The 14,885-nt window shown below is 43.6% G+C and overlaps 1 protein-coding gene across 1 annotated transcript in view; it reads right to left on the bottom strand.

Moving 5' to 3' along the window:
• CYB561 (cytochrome b561) overlaps nt 1-13,587 on the bottom strand; it is a 35,275-nt gene extending 21,688 nt beyond the window's left edge. Inside the window, exons 1-2 of the mRNA XM_077460124.1 lie at nt 13,350-13,587; nt 1,608-1,834 (exon numbers count right to left, since the gene is read on the bottom strand). Coding sequence (XP_077316250.1) covers nt 1,608-1,809 — 202 coding nt within the window. The 5' untranslated portion in view covers nt 1,810-1,834; nt 13,350-13,587. The remainder of the gene's footprint in view (nt 1-1,607; nt 1,835-13,349) is intronic.
• Nucleotides 13,588-14,885: the final 1,298 nt, after the last annotated feature.

Raw genomic sequence — 14,885 nt, 5'->3', positions numbered from 1 at the left:
TTCCTAGAGCAGGCCACCCGGGCAAACTGAGCTATTGAGGGAGAAGAGCCTTGTTCAGGGAGGTGACCAAGAACCTGATGGGAACTCTGGCAGAGCTCCAGCGTTTCTCTGTGGAGAGGAGACCCTTCCAGAAAAACAACCTTCTCTGCAGAATGCCACCAATCAAGCCTGTATGGCAGGGGTCTCAAACTGGTGGCCCTCCAGCTGTTGCAAAACTACAAATCCCATCATGCCTCTGCCTGTGGGAGTCATGCTTGTAACTGTCAGCCTTGCAATGCCTCATGGGACTTGTAGTTTCACAACAGCTGGAGGGCCGCCAGTTTGAGACCCCTGTTGTATGGTATGTATGTATGTATGGCCAGACAAAAGCCACTCCTCAGTAAAAGGCACATGACAGCCCGTCTGGAGTTTGCCAAAAGGCATCTGAAGGACCCTCAGACCATGAGAAACAATATTCTCTGGTCTGATGAAACAAAGATTGAACTCCTTGGCCTGAATGGCAAGTGTCCTGTCTGGAGCAAACCAGGCCCCTCTCATCACCTAGTCAATACCATCCTTACAGTGAAGCACGGTGGTAGCAGCATCATGCTGTGGGGATGTTTTTCAGAGGTAGGAACTGGGAGACTAGTCAGGTTTGAGGGAAAGATGAATGCAGCAATGTACAGAGACATCCTTGATGAAAACTTGCTCCAGAGCGCTCTGGACCTCAGACTGGGGCGAAAATTAATCTTCCAACAGGACAACGACCCTAAGCATACAGCCATGATAACAAAGGAGCGGTTATGGGAAAAATCGGTGAATGTCCTTGAGTGGCCCAGCCAGAGCCCAGACTTAAACCCAATCGAACATCTCTGGAGAGATATGAAAATGGCTTTGCATCAACGCTGCCCATCCAACCTGATGGAGCTTGAGAGGTCCTGCAAAGAAGAATGGGAGTAACTGCCCAAAAATCGGTGTGCCAACCTTGTAGCATCATACTCAAAAAGACTTGAGGCTGTAATTGGTGCCAAAGGTGCTTCAAAGTATTGAGCAAAGGCTGTAAATACTGAAGTGATTTTATTTCATTTTTTATTTTTTAATACATTTGCAAAGATTTCCAACTTCTTTCATGTTGTCAAATAGAAGTTTAAGGAAAATAATGAATAATGAAGGCTGTAACATAACAAAATATGGAAAAAGTGAAGCATTGTAAATACTTGTTTCTAGATGCACTGTACTTTGCTTAAGCAACTAGAGAGATTGTGGACAGCTTGTCCTAAAGCTCCTTTATGGTTTGTTAAAAATATGTAAATAGTTTAAATGCCCATAGTCTGGACACAAGTGCACTTTAGAGGCTCCCAACCAAAACTGAAAGATCCATTTTGGACAAAGTTGAAATTTATTAGAAAAATCTGTTCCCATGTTCAGTACAATCAATATGTATTGATGAATCATGAAGCAAGACCACTACAACAAACCATCTGGCTAAGTAATCTGTACTACTTGTTTTCTTTTTTTTTAAAGCAACTCTAGTAACAGAGAATGACACCACACCCTGAACACCTATGTACATTCATATGAGTATTATTTGTATTAATTCAAATAGGTTAAATAACATGTGTACTTACCATCGCCACATAGGAATACCATTCCTAGCACCATGCAAAGTGGATGGACGTTGAACTGCTCTGGTCCGTCCCATGAGAAGCCTCCTCTGTAACGGGACAGCCATGTCCCTGTGATGGCTAATACTGCCACCCCCAAGATCTGAGATGTAGCCACCAGGTATGGCATAAAGCCCGTGTTCTGACGAGAAAGAGAGTCCTCCATTGAAAAGTAAGAAGAGAGGCCTTACCTGTTAAAGCAATGTGACAACATTATGAAAACAGTCTTGTACCCAATGCATGCTGATCTGTACTATCATATATACAAAGCAAGCATCCTTACACCAACATTTCACCTTCCCCAAAACAAAAGCATTTCCCATTGGATACCATATTAAAGTACTATGAAAAAGCAGTGGAGAAAAAAAATAACTTGTGCTTTTATCCAACCAATAACTCTTCACGGCCCATGTAAAAGGGGCACAGCAGGGGTTTGTCCTTTGCATTACGGTATGTACTTTCTGCTAAATGTCTCTCTTTCTCATCCCAGAAAGTTACATAGGTTGAAAAAAAGACACAAGTCCATATAGTTCAACCAATTAAAAAAACATACAATCCCATATACACAATCCTTCATCACAGTTGATCCAGAGGATGGCAAAAAAAAAAACCAACAAAGCATGATCCTAATTTGCACAGCAAGGGAAAAGAAAAAAATCCTTCTTGATCCCCCGAGAGGCATTCGGATATTCCCTGGATCAACTTTACCTATAAAATGTCAGTATCCCGTTATATTTTGTACATTTTAAAAAACACAATTCGGGCCTTTTTTTTTTTTTAAAGCAATCTACTGAGCTGGCCAGAACCACCTCTGGAGGGAGTCTTTTCCACATTTTCACAGCTCTTACTGTGAAGAAACCTTTCTGCATTTGGAGATGAAATCTCTTTCCCTCCAGACAAAGAGTGCCCCCTTGTCCTCTATGATGACCTTAAAGTGCATAACACCAAGTTCACTATATGGACCACTTATGGATTCATAAATGTTGATCATATCCCCCCTTAAAATTTCCTCTTCTCAAGAGAGAATAAAAATTCAGTTCCTCTAATCTTTTCTCATAGCTGAGCTCCTCCATACCTCTTATCAGTTTGGTTGCCCTTCTCTGCACTTTCTCCAGTTCTCCGATATCCTTTTTGAGAACCAGTGCCTAAAACTGAACTGCATATGATGATCTCTCTCTGGAGTCCATACCTCTCAATACAATAAAGGACTTTGCTCGCTTTGAAAAATGCAGCTTGGCATTGCAGGTCATTATTGAGCTTACGATCTACCAAAACCCCCAGATCCTTCTCCGCTATGGATCCCCCAGTTGTACTCCCCCCTAGTATGTATGATGCATGCATATTCTTAGCCCCTAAGTGCATAATTTTACATTTATCAACATTAAACCTTATCTGCCACTTAGCCACCCAATGAAACAGGGCAGTGCATTGAGGTCGGCTTGTAAGTTGGAGACTGCATAGCTTGCATAGTTGGGGGTATAAGTATATCTGTGTGCACAAGCATGTGCATGGGGTGTGCCAGATGTGCCTAGACACACCCTAATGAGCACATGGGACCGGAAACAGCAAAGAGCGGCAGAGGGGTAGAAAAGAGAGACTACGCATAAAAAGCCTGCTTAAAAAGCCAAGTCTTTAGTAACCTGCGGAAGACCGGAATAGTGGGGGCCTCCTGGAGCTCGACAGGGAGGTTATTCCATAGTACGGCACCCTGGTGGGAGAAAGCCCGACCACCACGCCGGATCTTCTTGGGCACCGAGATGTAGAGGAGATCTCTGCCGGTAGATCTGAGTGATCTGACAAGAGCTAGTTTCTGAAAACGAGAGCAGAGGTAGCTTGGGGCCAGGCCTCTCATAATCTTAAACATAATACATCCTACCTTAAATAAGGTGCGATAGTGGACAGGCAGCCACTGCAAGGCACAGGTAATATGCAAGGTGTAATATCCTCCATAATTAATTCTGATCAAGCAGGATTTATGCCTCAGAAATCCACAACTATAAATCTACACAGGCTGTTTATCAATATATAGTCCAAGTCCGATAACATGGGGGACAGAGCTTTGCTCTCTCTTGACGCCCACAAGGCCTTCGATAGTATTGAATGGTCATATCTATGGGCTACAAATTTGGGCTGGGGAAGGAATGTATCAAATGGCTTCAATTATTCTATAGCTCCCCGAAGGCAGCAATCAGAGAGTCAGGGAGAGTATCTTCATACATAGTTACATAGTTAGTCAGGTTGAAAAAAGACACAAGTCCATCCAGTCCATACTTTAGCCTATTTAGAGGCACAAGGCAGGGATGCCCTCTATCCCCTCTTTTGTTTGCTCTTGCTGTAGAGCCATTGGCAGCCTGTATTCGCTACAATTCAGGAATACAGGGGTTTTCGGTATGGAGAGCTTCATGAAAAACTGATGCTGTATGCAGATGACACCATGCTCCTACTGGGAGACACGTCATCTTCCCTGGGGGAAGCCATGGGGGTCATTCAAAGGTTTGGCCACTACTCTGGTTTAGTGATTAACTGGACTAAGTCGTCCCCTTATGATGTTAGATAAGAAACTGGACCCACAATCAGTATCCATAATGGATATTCCGGAGTTCAGATATTTAGGTGTACAGGTCACACCCCACCCTTTGGAATATATTGCCTTGAACCTGTCCCCATTGCTAAACCATTGCCAGGACTGGGTCAAGGTGTGGTCTCGATTGAAAACCCCTCAGTAGGTAGGATAAACTTGATCAAAATGATCCTAATGCCACAGATCCTATACATACATCACAATTCTCCGATGGTTGTTCCACTGACGCAATTTTGCATCATTAATTCAATTTTCCGGTCTCTCATCTGGCACAATTCGACTGCCAGAGTGAAACTGGAACAGTTGCAGCGACCCATGGAGGCAGGTGCGTTTCCTCTTCCAAATCCATGGCTTTACTATCTGGCCTTGCAATTACAACACATAGCCAGAGTTCTAGGCCCAGATAAAGAATCGGTATTGAACTTGGCAGACTCAACTGCGCAGCTTCTCCGTATAGTCACTGGGGGGAGGTTGCAGAGGGCCTGCATTGCAGTTTGCTAAATCAAATAAGCTGTACCCCACTTACAATTTGATGCAGAAAGTATGGAATAAGGTCAGGGCAGTACAACGAGTTGAGGGATACACCAGGTTCAGCCCAATTTGGGGGAATATGCGGCGTGGAGTGGGAGAAACTACAATGTAGCGCAAAATGGAAACAATATGGGATTACTCATATGCCTCAAGAGTCCCACACCAATTCAGTTAAATGCATGAGGTGACCTCTTATAAGGCCGTGTACACACGGGCGGATTGTCTGCCCAACTAAGTTCGTCAGACAATCCGACAGACAGTCCGTCCAAATTTTGAATGAACGGACTTGACCACACACGATGAACAGACAGTCCGCTGAAAACTTGCACGATGACGTGTACAGCACGTACGACGGGACTAGAAAAACGACGTCCAATACACTGCAATGCAACCTTCGGCCGTGTAAATCCTTTCTGAGCATGCGCCATACTTAGTCCGTCCAACTTGCCTACACACGAGCGGACTGTCCGCTGAAACCAAGTTTGGACGGACAAAACCAAGTTTCAGCGGACAAAATTACGGAAATTCCAAAAGACAAAGTCCGTCAGACTGTCCGCTGAAAAAGTCAGCTGAAGCCCACACACGAGCGGATTGTCCGCTGAAACACGGTTCAGCGGACTAAGTTGGGCAGACAATCCGCCCGTGTGTACGCGGCCTAAGGAGTTTCTCTCATGCAGCTACTCCATGTTACTCAATAAGTCCCTTCCTGATAGCACCGAAGTGGTGATATCCAGATGGGAAAACGGTGTCGGAGCATTTGGGGACTAGTGGGAGGATGCTCCCAGTATATATATAAAAAATAATAATAATATATATATATATGTATATAAAATAATAATAAATATATATATATAATATATATATCTCTAGATCTAGAGAGAGAGAGATAGATCTATATCTAGATAGATATATATCTATATATACATACACACACCACGCCCATGTGTATTTGAGCTTTGAGCTGCTCACACCTATGTCTGTGTGCATTTAATAAGGTTGACAAACAACCATAGGAAATCATGTAACTCTTATTCTAATAGAGCAAAGTAAAACCTCAGTGAGCCATCAATCCTATTCTCATATTGAGGAGACCATTCCTGGCCTTTGTAAAAATCGGAGAATTGCAATTAAAATAAATCTAAGCTCGTTATTCAGCATGTAAATCAGACCATTAGGAGCACCCGGCAAAAATAAATATTTAATGCTGTTAGGTTATTATAGAAAAGTCAAATACCCACTCCTCAATGTGCCTTAGCAGCAAAAGATTTTGGTTGATTATCAGATGAACTGCTTTTTAAATTAAATTAGACTTTGTTTAAGCCGGTTTAGCATTGAAGTCGATCACGCTCTTTACTGTGGAGGTAAATTCTGGTGTAAATATTTACCCATCAAACAACACTGGCTTTTTGGTTTGCAGCAACTGCCATACAGACAGAAGGTAATGCAAGCCGGAGATTTTCCTTTGCAAAGACAAGGGTAGCCTTTTCCTGTGTGATGTATATCTGATGATCTTATTAGGGCCCTGCTGAACACAGCGTCTCCGTCACTGATGAGGTTAAATGGGAAAGTGCAGAGGGATGACGCAGGTAGAAGAGCCAGGAGGACAATGTGTTTGTCAGCTGAGAACACCGACCACATGTCTGGAATAAACGAATTACATCTCCCCCTATATTGCATTCCCATTTATTAACAAGCAGGGCAGATGGAAGCTGGCAGCACCTCAGGGCAGCAAAAAAAAAGCAAACATTGAACAGGCCCAGCCAGAGCTCTTTATGTAAATTGTATAAATCTATTAAATGTGATTGTACACTTGCTGCAGGTGTGCCGTGTCCCCAGTACTAAGAAATTGTGCAGTAATTTCATTAGCTGCGCTACAGTTCATTTATGGGATGATAGCAAATTTAACGCCACTGTTCTTGGGAGTGGAGCGTTCTGTGCCAAAGCATGAAAATATTAAAGTGCTGACTATATCACTGACACCTAATACCTAACGCTTAAAGAGTAACTCTACTTTTGTTGAGAAAAAAAAACATTCCCCTCTGGATGATCTGTGTACATTGTGTAGCACCCTCTAGTGTAGAGTGCTAGGTAATGTAAATAGAGTTTTTGTAGTGTAGGTAAATTTAGGCTTGGCTGTGTGTTTTGAATCTGGGTCAGGGTAAGTGACTCAGGGAGGCTGGACGACTCAGACAGCACCTCTGTTGCCTCCGCCTACTTACTGGAACTTACGAGAAACTTCCAGAAGAATGAGAGGGAGGTTAAGAGGAGCTGCCTGGAGTATTGATGAGGGCCCCAACCAATCCCTGGCCAAATAGGCTGGCAGGGGGAGGAACATCTTAAATACTCTGGGTGAGGCCAGCAGGGGCAGTGGAGTTTGGGTGGAAGATTGGAGATGGAGTGCTGAGGAGGCTGTGTGAAGCGCTTGAGGGTAGCCCCCTAGTCTAGGGGGTGAGCTGGGGCCTGAGTGTAGGAGGGATCCTCTCGCAAGACATGGAGGAGTCCTGTCCAGTGGCACAGGAGCAGGTGTGAGGACAGCAGGAGCCAGAGAGCATGTCCAGGAGCTCTCCAAGGAGAAGACAGCAAGTTAGACAGTTGGGGAGGACTGACAGACAGCTTTGAGTGGACTGAGGAGTGGCAATCTGGGATGGCTGTAGAGTCGGACTGGGAAGACTGTGGAAGATTAGCCAGAAGGGTTGGTGAAAAGAGCAGTTGCCGCCAGGTAGACTGGCAGTGTCTGAAGAGGTTGTGCTGGGATCAGTAGCTACAGGAAGGTACCTAGACACGGACTTTTCTGCACAGCCAATGGGCCCGCGGTCCCTGCCTGTAAGGAGCTTTTACTGAATCTGGATGAGTGCCACGTCAGATCCCCCTAACAGTGTTCCAGCTGAACCTGAGTTTCTGCAAGCAAGTGATGTGCTGGAGGAAGAGGAGTGTATATAGTTAGGTGTTCCTGTCAAGTGGGCATCCTACAATACCACTATCCCCATCCAGTGTATATTAATTGGTTTATGTGAAAGTTAAAGTGTACAGACTGGAATTTACAGCTCTTTAGACGCTATACTGTAATGGTAGTGATCAGCGACTTATAGTGTGACGGGAAATCTGGTGCCAACAGACACGGACATCGGTAGTAACACCAATACAGTGATCAGTGACAATACTGTACATGTACACTGTACTAATGGCACTGGCTGGGAAGGAGTTAACATCTAGGGGCAATCAAGGGTTTAACTGTGTGCTAACAACATGTAATGCGTGTAACATGTGCTGCTTTTACTTTCTGATCTAGCGTATTTTTTCTCCTAGCTTTACAAGGAGAAGAAACTGCCAGATTGCTGTTCCTATGCACACAGAGTTATGCGATTTTGTAAACCATGAACTCTGTCTGTTATTGGACACAAACGATCAGCTGATTTCAGCCAAACGCGTGCTGTATCCAAGCATGCTTGCGCCCTGAACCCGGAAGACAGGGGGCGATGTACAGGTACCTGCCTGTGCCGCTCGCCTACTGTGGGCAGGCAGCAAGTAGTTAAATGAGCATTCACTTTGGGAGTATCTTGAAGTGGTTAAATAACATTCAATTACTATATAACTTGTGTCAAGATTGTATATACTATATTTTTTATTGGCCATTTTTTCCCCACGAAGGTGGAGTTACCCTTTAACTAGATCCTAACTACAGCACTTAACCCTGAATATAAACCTTTAAAGAGAATGTAACCTTGCCCTTTCAAATGATCGTGCCAGGATCTATTTATAGCCCCCCCTGTCCTCCTTACCATCATGGTGCCCCCATCTCTCTTTCTTCCATGGGTGCCACTTCCCAGAGTTGGTTTGGTGTCAGAGTTTAGAAGGAGTGGTTGTGTCTTATTTCATGTGAAACTATCCTACACTTTTATAGACTGTTTGTATTGCACTCCTGAGTCCTGATAAATCACGGTGTATGGCAGCGGTGGCATTGCTTCAGAGGACAATTAAAGACGACTCCCGTTCCCTAAAGCATTATATATATTTGTGATAGAGTCAGCCACAACAATGGGCATGGAGCTCCGAGTACTGCTTCTGGGTTGTGCACTGGAGCAGTTCAACCTCATGTGCTTCAAATGCACCGCACTTCATAAATCACGGGGAGAGAAACCAACTCCTGCTAAAACATATGCCAGCTTCATGTAGGTACCTGAAGATACCCAGCTGGCAAAACATATTAGGGGAATTAAAGGTGTCTGAGTCATGTTTTGCCATTGCACATAGCAACCAATTAGCTTTATTTTTTTCCAAACAGCTTAGAAAATGAAAATGGAAGGTCTTATTCAAACAAGGTCAGGGGGAGGTAAAAGCAGGCGATTGAGCCATGGCTTTACTTCCCACCTAAATATGAACATGCAGCCCCTCAAGGCTGTACACATGCCACGGTCGCAGCAAAAATAAAACCACATGGCACGATCAGCAGATGGTACCCCCTGCTGAATGTGACCCATCTAAGTGTATGGGGCTGCTGTAAAATGTACACGGCTACAGTGAAATGGGTCAGCATTTTTAGGGTTAAAAGCGGGCCACCATGGATTGCTTTTCAGAGGGACAGCAAGTCCCATACACTTTGCTCCAACTGAGACAAAAGTTTGTCTTAGGGGAATTTAATTTTTTTTAAAAGTCTATCATCTAAACCAGGAGTCTCCAAACTTGCTTGCTTTTATCCAGCCCTCGGGGCACGATTTCATCCACTGATACAACAGTGGGGCACAATTCCTCCCAATGACACCAACGATGGGGCAAATTCATCCCAAGGACACCAACGATGGGGCAAATTGATTCCAATAACATCAATGATGGGGCACAATCCCTCCCAATGACACCGACAATTGGGCGCAATCCTTTCCAATGACACCAATGATGGGGCACAATTCATCCCAATGACACCAACGATGGGGCACAATTCATCCCAATGACACCAACGATGGGGCACAATTCATCCCAATGACACCAACGATGGAGAACAATTCACCCCAATGACACCAACGATGAGGCACAATTCACCCCAATGACACCAACGATGGGGCACAATTCACCCCAATGACACCAACGATGGGGCACAATTCATCCCAATGACACTAATGATGGGGCACAATTCATCCCAATGACACTAATGACGGGGCACAATTCATCCCAATGACACCAATGACGGGACACAATTCATCCCAATGACACTAATGACGGGGCACAATTCATCCCAATGACACCAATGACGGGACACAATTCATCCCAATGACACCAATGATGGGGCACAATTCATCCCAATGACACCAATGACGGGACACAATTCATCCCAATGACACCAATGATGGGGCACAATTCATCCCAATGACACCAAAGATGGGACACAATTCATCCCAATGACACCAATGATGGGGCACAATTCATCCCAATGACGGGGCACAATTCATCCCAATGACGGGGCACAATTCATCCCAATGACGGGGCACAATTCATCCCAATGACGGGGCACAATTCATCCCAATGACGGGGCACAATTCATCCCAATGACACCAATGATGGGTAATTTTTTTTTCACTGAAGTTGTGACCTTTTCTACTCCCAACAGCCACAGTCTGACACCCCTAAAGTCTGAAGGACAGTCAAATGGCCCTTTGTTTAGAAAGTCTGGAGACCCCTGATCTAAACCATAAACTCCAAGAGCCCCTAACTTATATCTGGCCCCCACTTTGTAACTGACAATTATTGGAAAGTGCTGATCACTCCAAGCAGTTTAGAGGTGATCCATACAATGCTAGATGATATCCATTGATGGCCTGCACACTAGTTGTGTTCTCTGTGAAGGGTGACCTAACCATCAATTTGTTTCAAAAGACACAGAAATGGGTCAGTTTGGCAGAGCAGTCTGGGCATCTCCTCACCACCCATCTCCTGAAACAGCTGAAATACTATGGTGACTGAGGGATCTGATGCAGTTACCAAGATCCAAGAAGTAATTACACAACAACTGTATCTACTATCACAACCATCCTCCGCAAAACAATCTTGGAAGCTAGTCTATACATGTATGGGCACAGAACGACCAAATATGCTTCACAGTCTTTTTTAAAAAAAAAAACAAAAAAAAAAAATCTTAGCAAGACAGAACAGTCACACTCCATACTGGCTTCTAAAGTCCTGTCTGTGGAAGGGAATAAGAAAATCAGGACAATACTAAAACTGGAGTGCACAAAATCTGGTGCAGCTATACATGGTAGCCAATAGTGATGAGCTCAGGCGTGTTCGCACACACCACGTGCAGAGCCCGCCAGGAAGTCGGCGCAGCGCTGCGCTAACCACAGGCAGTGAGACATTGCCCGATCTCTGCAGCCACGCGCCGGGGGAACGTCTCACTGCCTGTGATTAGCACAGCGCTACCCGACTTCCTGGCGGGCTCTGCACGTGGACCATGCGAACACGCCTGAGCTCATCCCTAGTAGCCAATCAGCTTTTAACTTAGGCTTGTTCAATTAAGCTTTGACAATAAAACCTGAAATCTGATTGGTTAATATAAAGGATCAGGTATATATAAAGGTTCGAAAGTCCACATGCCCGCCCGGAGGCTGAAACTCTGCAGCGCTAAGGGGAAATGTCTCACTGCCCGTGATTACCGCTGGGGAGTGCCAGCTTCCTTGCGGGCGCATGGACTTGCGAACATGCCTGAGCTCATCCTTAGTTACTATGCACAGTTGCACCAGTTTTAGTAAATCCCACTCACTGCATTCTGTGGCCAACATGAACAATACTGACCCCTCTACTGAGCATAGGAGTACACATGCTCCAAAGTAGGCACATAAGACCATGCCGTACGATCATACGGACTCCGAATATGGAAAAGAGCTGAACATGTGAGATTAATAAACAAAAAGTCATGCGTACAAAGCACCAGGGAAAGTAAAATATTTGATTTACACACTGAAGGTTTTATTTAACCACTTCCCGACCGCAGCACAACGATATACGTTGGCAGAATGGCATGGGTGGGCAAAGGGGCGTACAGGTACGCCCCCCTTTAAGAAGTGGTGCTGCAGGCACATGTGCATTGCGTTCCCCATGACCGCGGATCCCGTGGACTCAATGTCCGCCGGGTGCCCGCGATCGTGTCATGGAGAGGATTAACAGGGAGAAGCCTTTGTAAACAAGGCATTTGCCTGTTCTGCCTAGTGTCATGACCGAGCATGTCATTGGGAACAGTGATCACTGTCATATGTCTTGAAGCCCATCCCCCCACAGTTAGAATCACTCCCTAGGACACACTTAAACCCCTTCATCTCCCCCCTAGTGTTTAACCCCTTCCCTGCCAGTGTCATTTACACAGTAATCAGTGCATTTTTATAGCACTGATCACTGTATAAAATGACAATGGTGCCAAAATAGTGTCAAAAGTATCCAATGTGTCCGCTATAATGTCACAGTCACGATAAAAATAAAAAATAAATATTGCAGATCACTGACATTACTAATAAAAAAAAAATAATAATAAAAATACCATAAGACTATCCCCTATTTTGTAGATGCTATAAATTTTGTGCAAACCAATCAATAAATGCTTATTGCGATTTTTTTTCTACCAAAAATATGTAGAAGAATACGGATCGGCCTAAACTGAGGGAAAAATAAGTTTTTTTATATATATTTTTGGGGGATATTTATTATATATAAAAAATATATAAAAAAAGGAAGCAGTGGTAAATAAAGAATATGTGAAAAAAACAATAGTGAAAAATTCTCAATACATTTATACGGAACAGAGAAATTCTCAATAAGGCTCTCAAAATGATATTTCATGCAATAAAATCAAATAAAAAAAATGTTTTTTTAACCAAAAATATGTAGAAGAATACGTATCGGCCTAAACTGAGGGGGACATTTTTTATATATATATATATATATATATATATATATATATATATATATATATATTTTTTTTTTTTTTTTTTTGGGGGGATATTTATTATAGCAAAATGTAAAAAAATTGTCGCTCTTTTTTGTTTTCTAGTACAAAAAATAAAAACCGCAAAGATGATCAAACACCACCAAAAGAAAGCTCTATTTGTGGGGGGAAAAATATGTCAATTTTGTTTGGGTGCAACCTCGCACGACCGCGCAATTGTCAATTAAAGCGACGCAGTGCTGAATCGCAGAGTGCTCTGGTCAGGAAGGGGGTAAAATCTTCCGGGGCTGAAGTGGTAATGACAAGACAAAGAAGACATTTGCCCCGAGGGCAGGGCAGGTGGGGAATCGTTGATCCGATGTGGAGCAGAAGATCAGGCTCCATACACAACATAAACACAACACAATCACAAACATGGAATATCGATATTGTAACACAAAACTAACAAAAATGCTGAGACCATAAAAAGCTTATTAAGAAATGAGAACAAGGCAGGAAGAAATATGACATGAAGACAAAGTGTATGCAGTGTTTATGAGATAGAAGAGCCCAGTACTTATCTAATAATAATAATAAGCCATTAGTTGTGTAATAATAATAATTTGTGTAATAATAATAATAAGTTGTGTAATAATAGACGTGCACACAGAAGGAAGGAGCAGACTATTACCTGCACAGAGAATGGCTCTGGTCACTGTCAGTACATGGATTCCTCTCCTAGTCCCTCTGCAGCTTCCACTACCAGTCCCTTGTTATTCCTGCTCAGTCCCTGTGTGCTGTCAGTCCCTGAGTCCATCTGTCTGGAGCAGTCCCTTTTCTTCCCGTCTACCGATCCCAGAGTTCTCCAGTCACCTCCCTGTACATGTCACATAGGGAACAACAGGGCTGTCCTACTTCCGGGTTGTCACCAATGGGCGGGGTGTAAGGGCCATCCTACTGTTTCCATGGAGACCAGAGGTAGCCCTGTGTGTGTGTCTGGGTGTGTACTGCTGTCACTGTGTACTCTACACACCCTCCTCCCTGCACTGAGACAGCACACTGTCATCCAATGTGACAACCTCCTAAACCTGCTACTAAATGATCACATACAAATCTACAACAGACACATATGTAACACTGTACACTACTGATCACATACAAATCCACAACAGACACATATGTAACACTGTACACTACTGATCACATACAAATCCACAAGAGACACATATGTAACACTGTACACTACTGATCACATACAAATCCACAAGAGACACATATGTAACACTGTGCACTACTGATCACATACAAATCTACAACAGACACATATGTAACACTGTACACTACTGATCACATACAAATCTACAACAGACACATATGTAACACTGTACACTACTGATCACATACAAATCCACAACAGACACATATGTAGTACTGTACACTACTGATCACACACAAATCCACAACAAACACATATGTAACACTGTACACTACTTATCACACACAAATCCACAACAGACACATATGCAACACTGTGCACTACTGATCACATACAAATCCACAACAGACACATATGTAACACTGTGCACTACTGATCACACACAAATCCACAACAGACACCTATGTAACACTGTATACTACTGATCACATACAAAGCCACAACATACACATATGTAACACTGTGTAATACTGATCACATACAAATCCACAACAGAAAGTATTGGGATTTGTGCTTTTGGCAAATCTACTCAGGACACCCGGATCTGTCCGGGTTGGAAGGTTACACACTAGGAGGATTTCAATATTTCCAGAGTTCAGTTTTCACAGAAAAATATCAGATGGGAGATTACAACACAGGCTGTACCATTGTTCCAAAATGTAGGGGAATACTCTGCAACTAACTGACCAGTGCACACAGGTTTAGAAAGAGGCAGATGCAGAACTTGTAGTGGAGATTCCACTGACCGAGATACACTATATGACTGAAAGTATTGGGACGCCTGCCTTTACACACACATGAACTTTAATAACTCCCGGTCTTGGTCAGTAGGGCTCAATATTGAGTTGGCCCACCCTTTGCAGCTATAACAGCTTCAACTCTTCTGGGAAGGCTGTCCACAAGGTTTAGGAGTGTGTCTATGGGAATGTTTGACCATTCTTCCAGAAGAGCATTTGTGAGGTTGGGCACTGATTTGGATGAGAAGGTCTGGCTGGTAGTCTCCACTGGAAT

This window comes from Lithobates pipiens, unplaced genomic scaffold (assembly GCF_037356315.1).
Source record: "Lithobates pipiens isolate NorthernLeopardFrog02 unplaced genomic scaffold, aLitPip1_a1.2 Scaffold_28, whole genome shotgun sequence".
In the NCBI taxonomy this organism is placed as follows: domain Eukaryota; kingdom Metazoa; phylum Chordata; class Amphibia; order Anura; family Ranidae; genus Lithobates; species Lithobates pipiens.
This window is presented reverse-complemented; position numbering and strand designations above follow the sequence as displayed.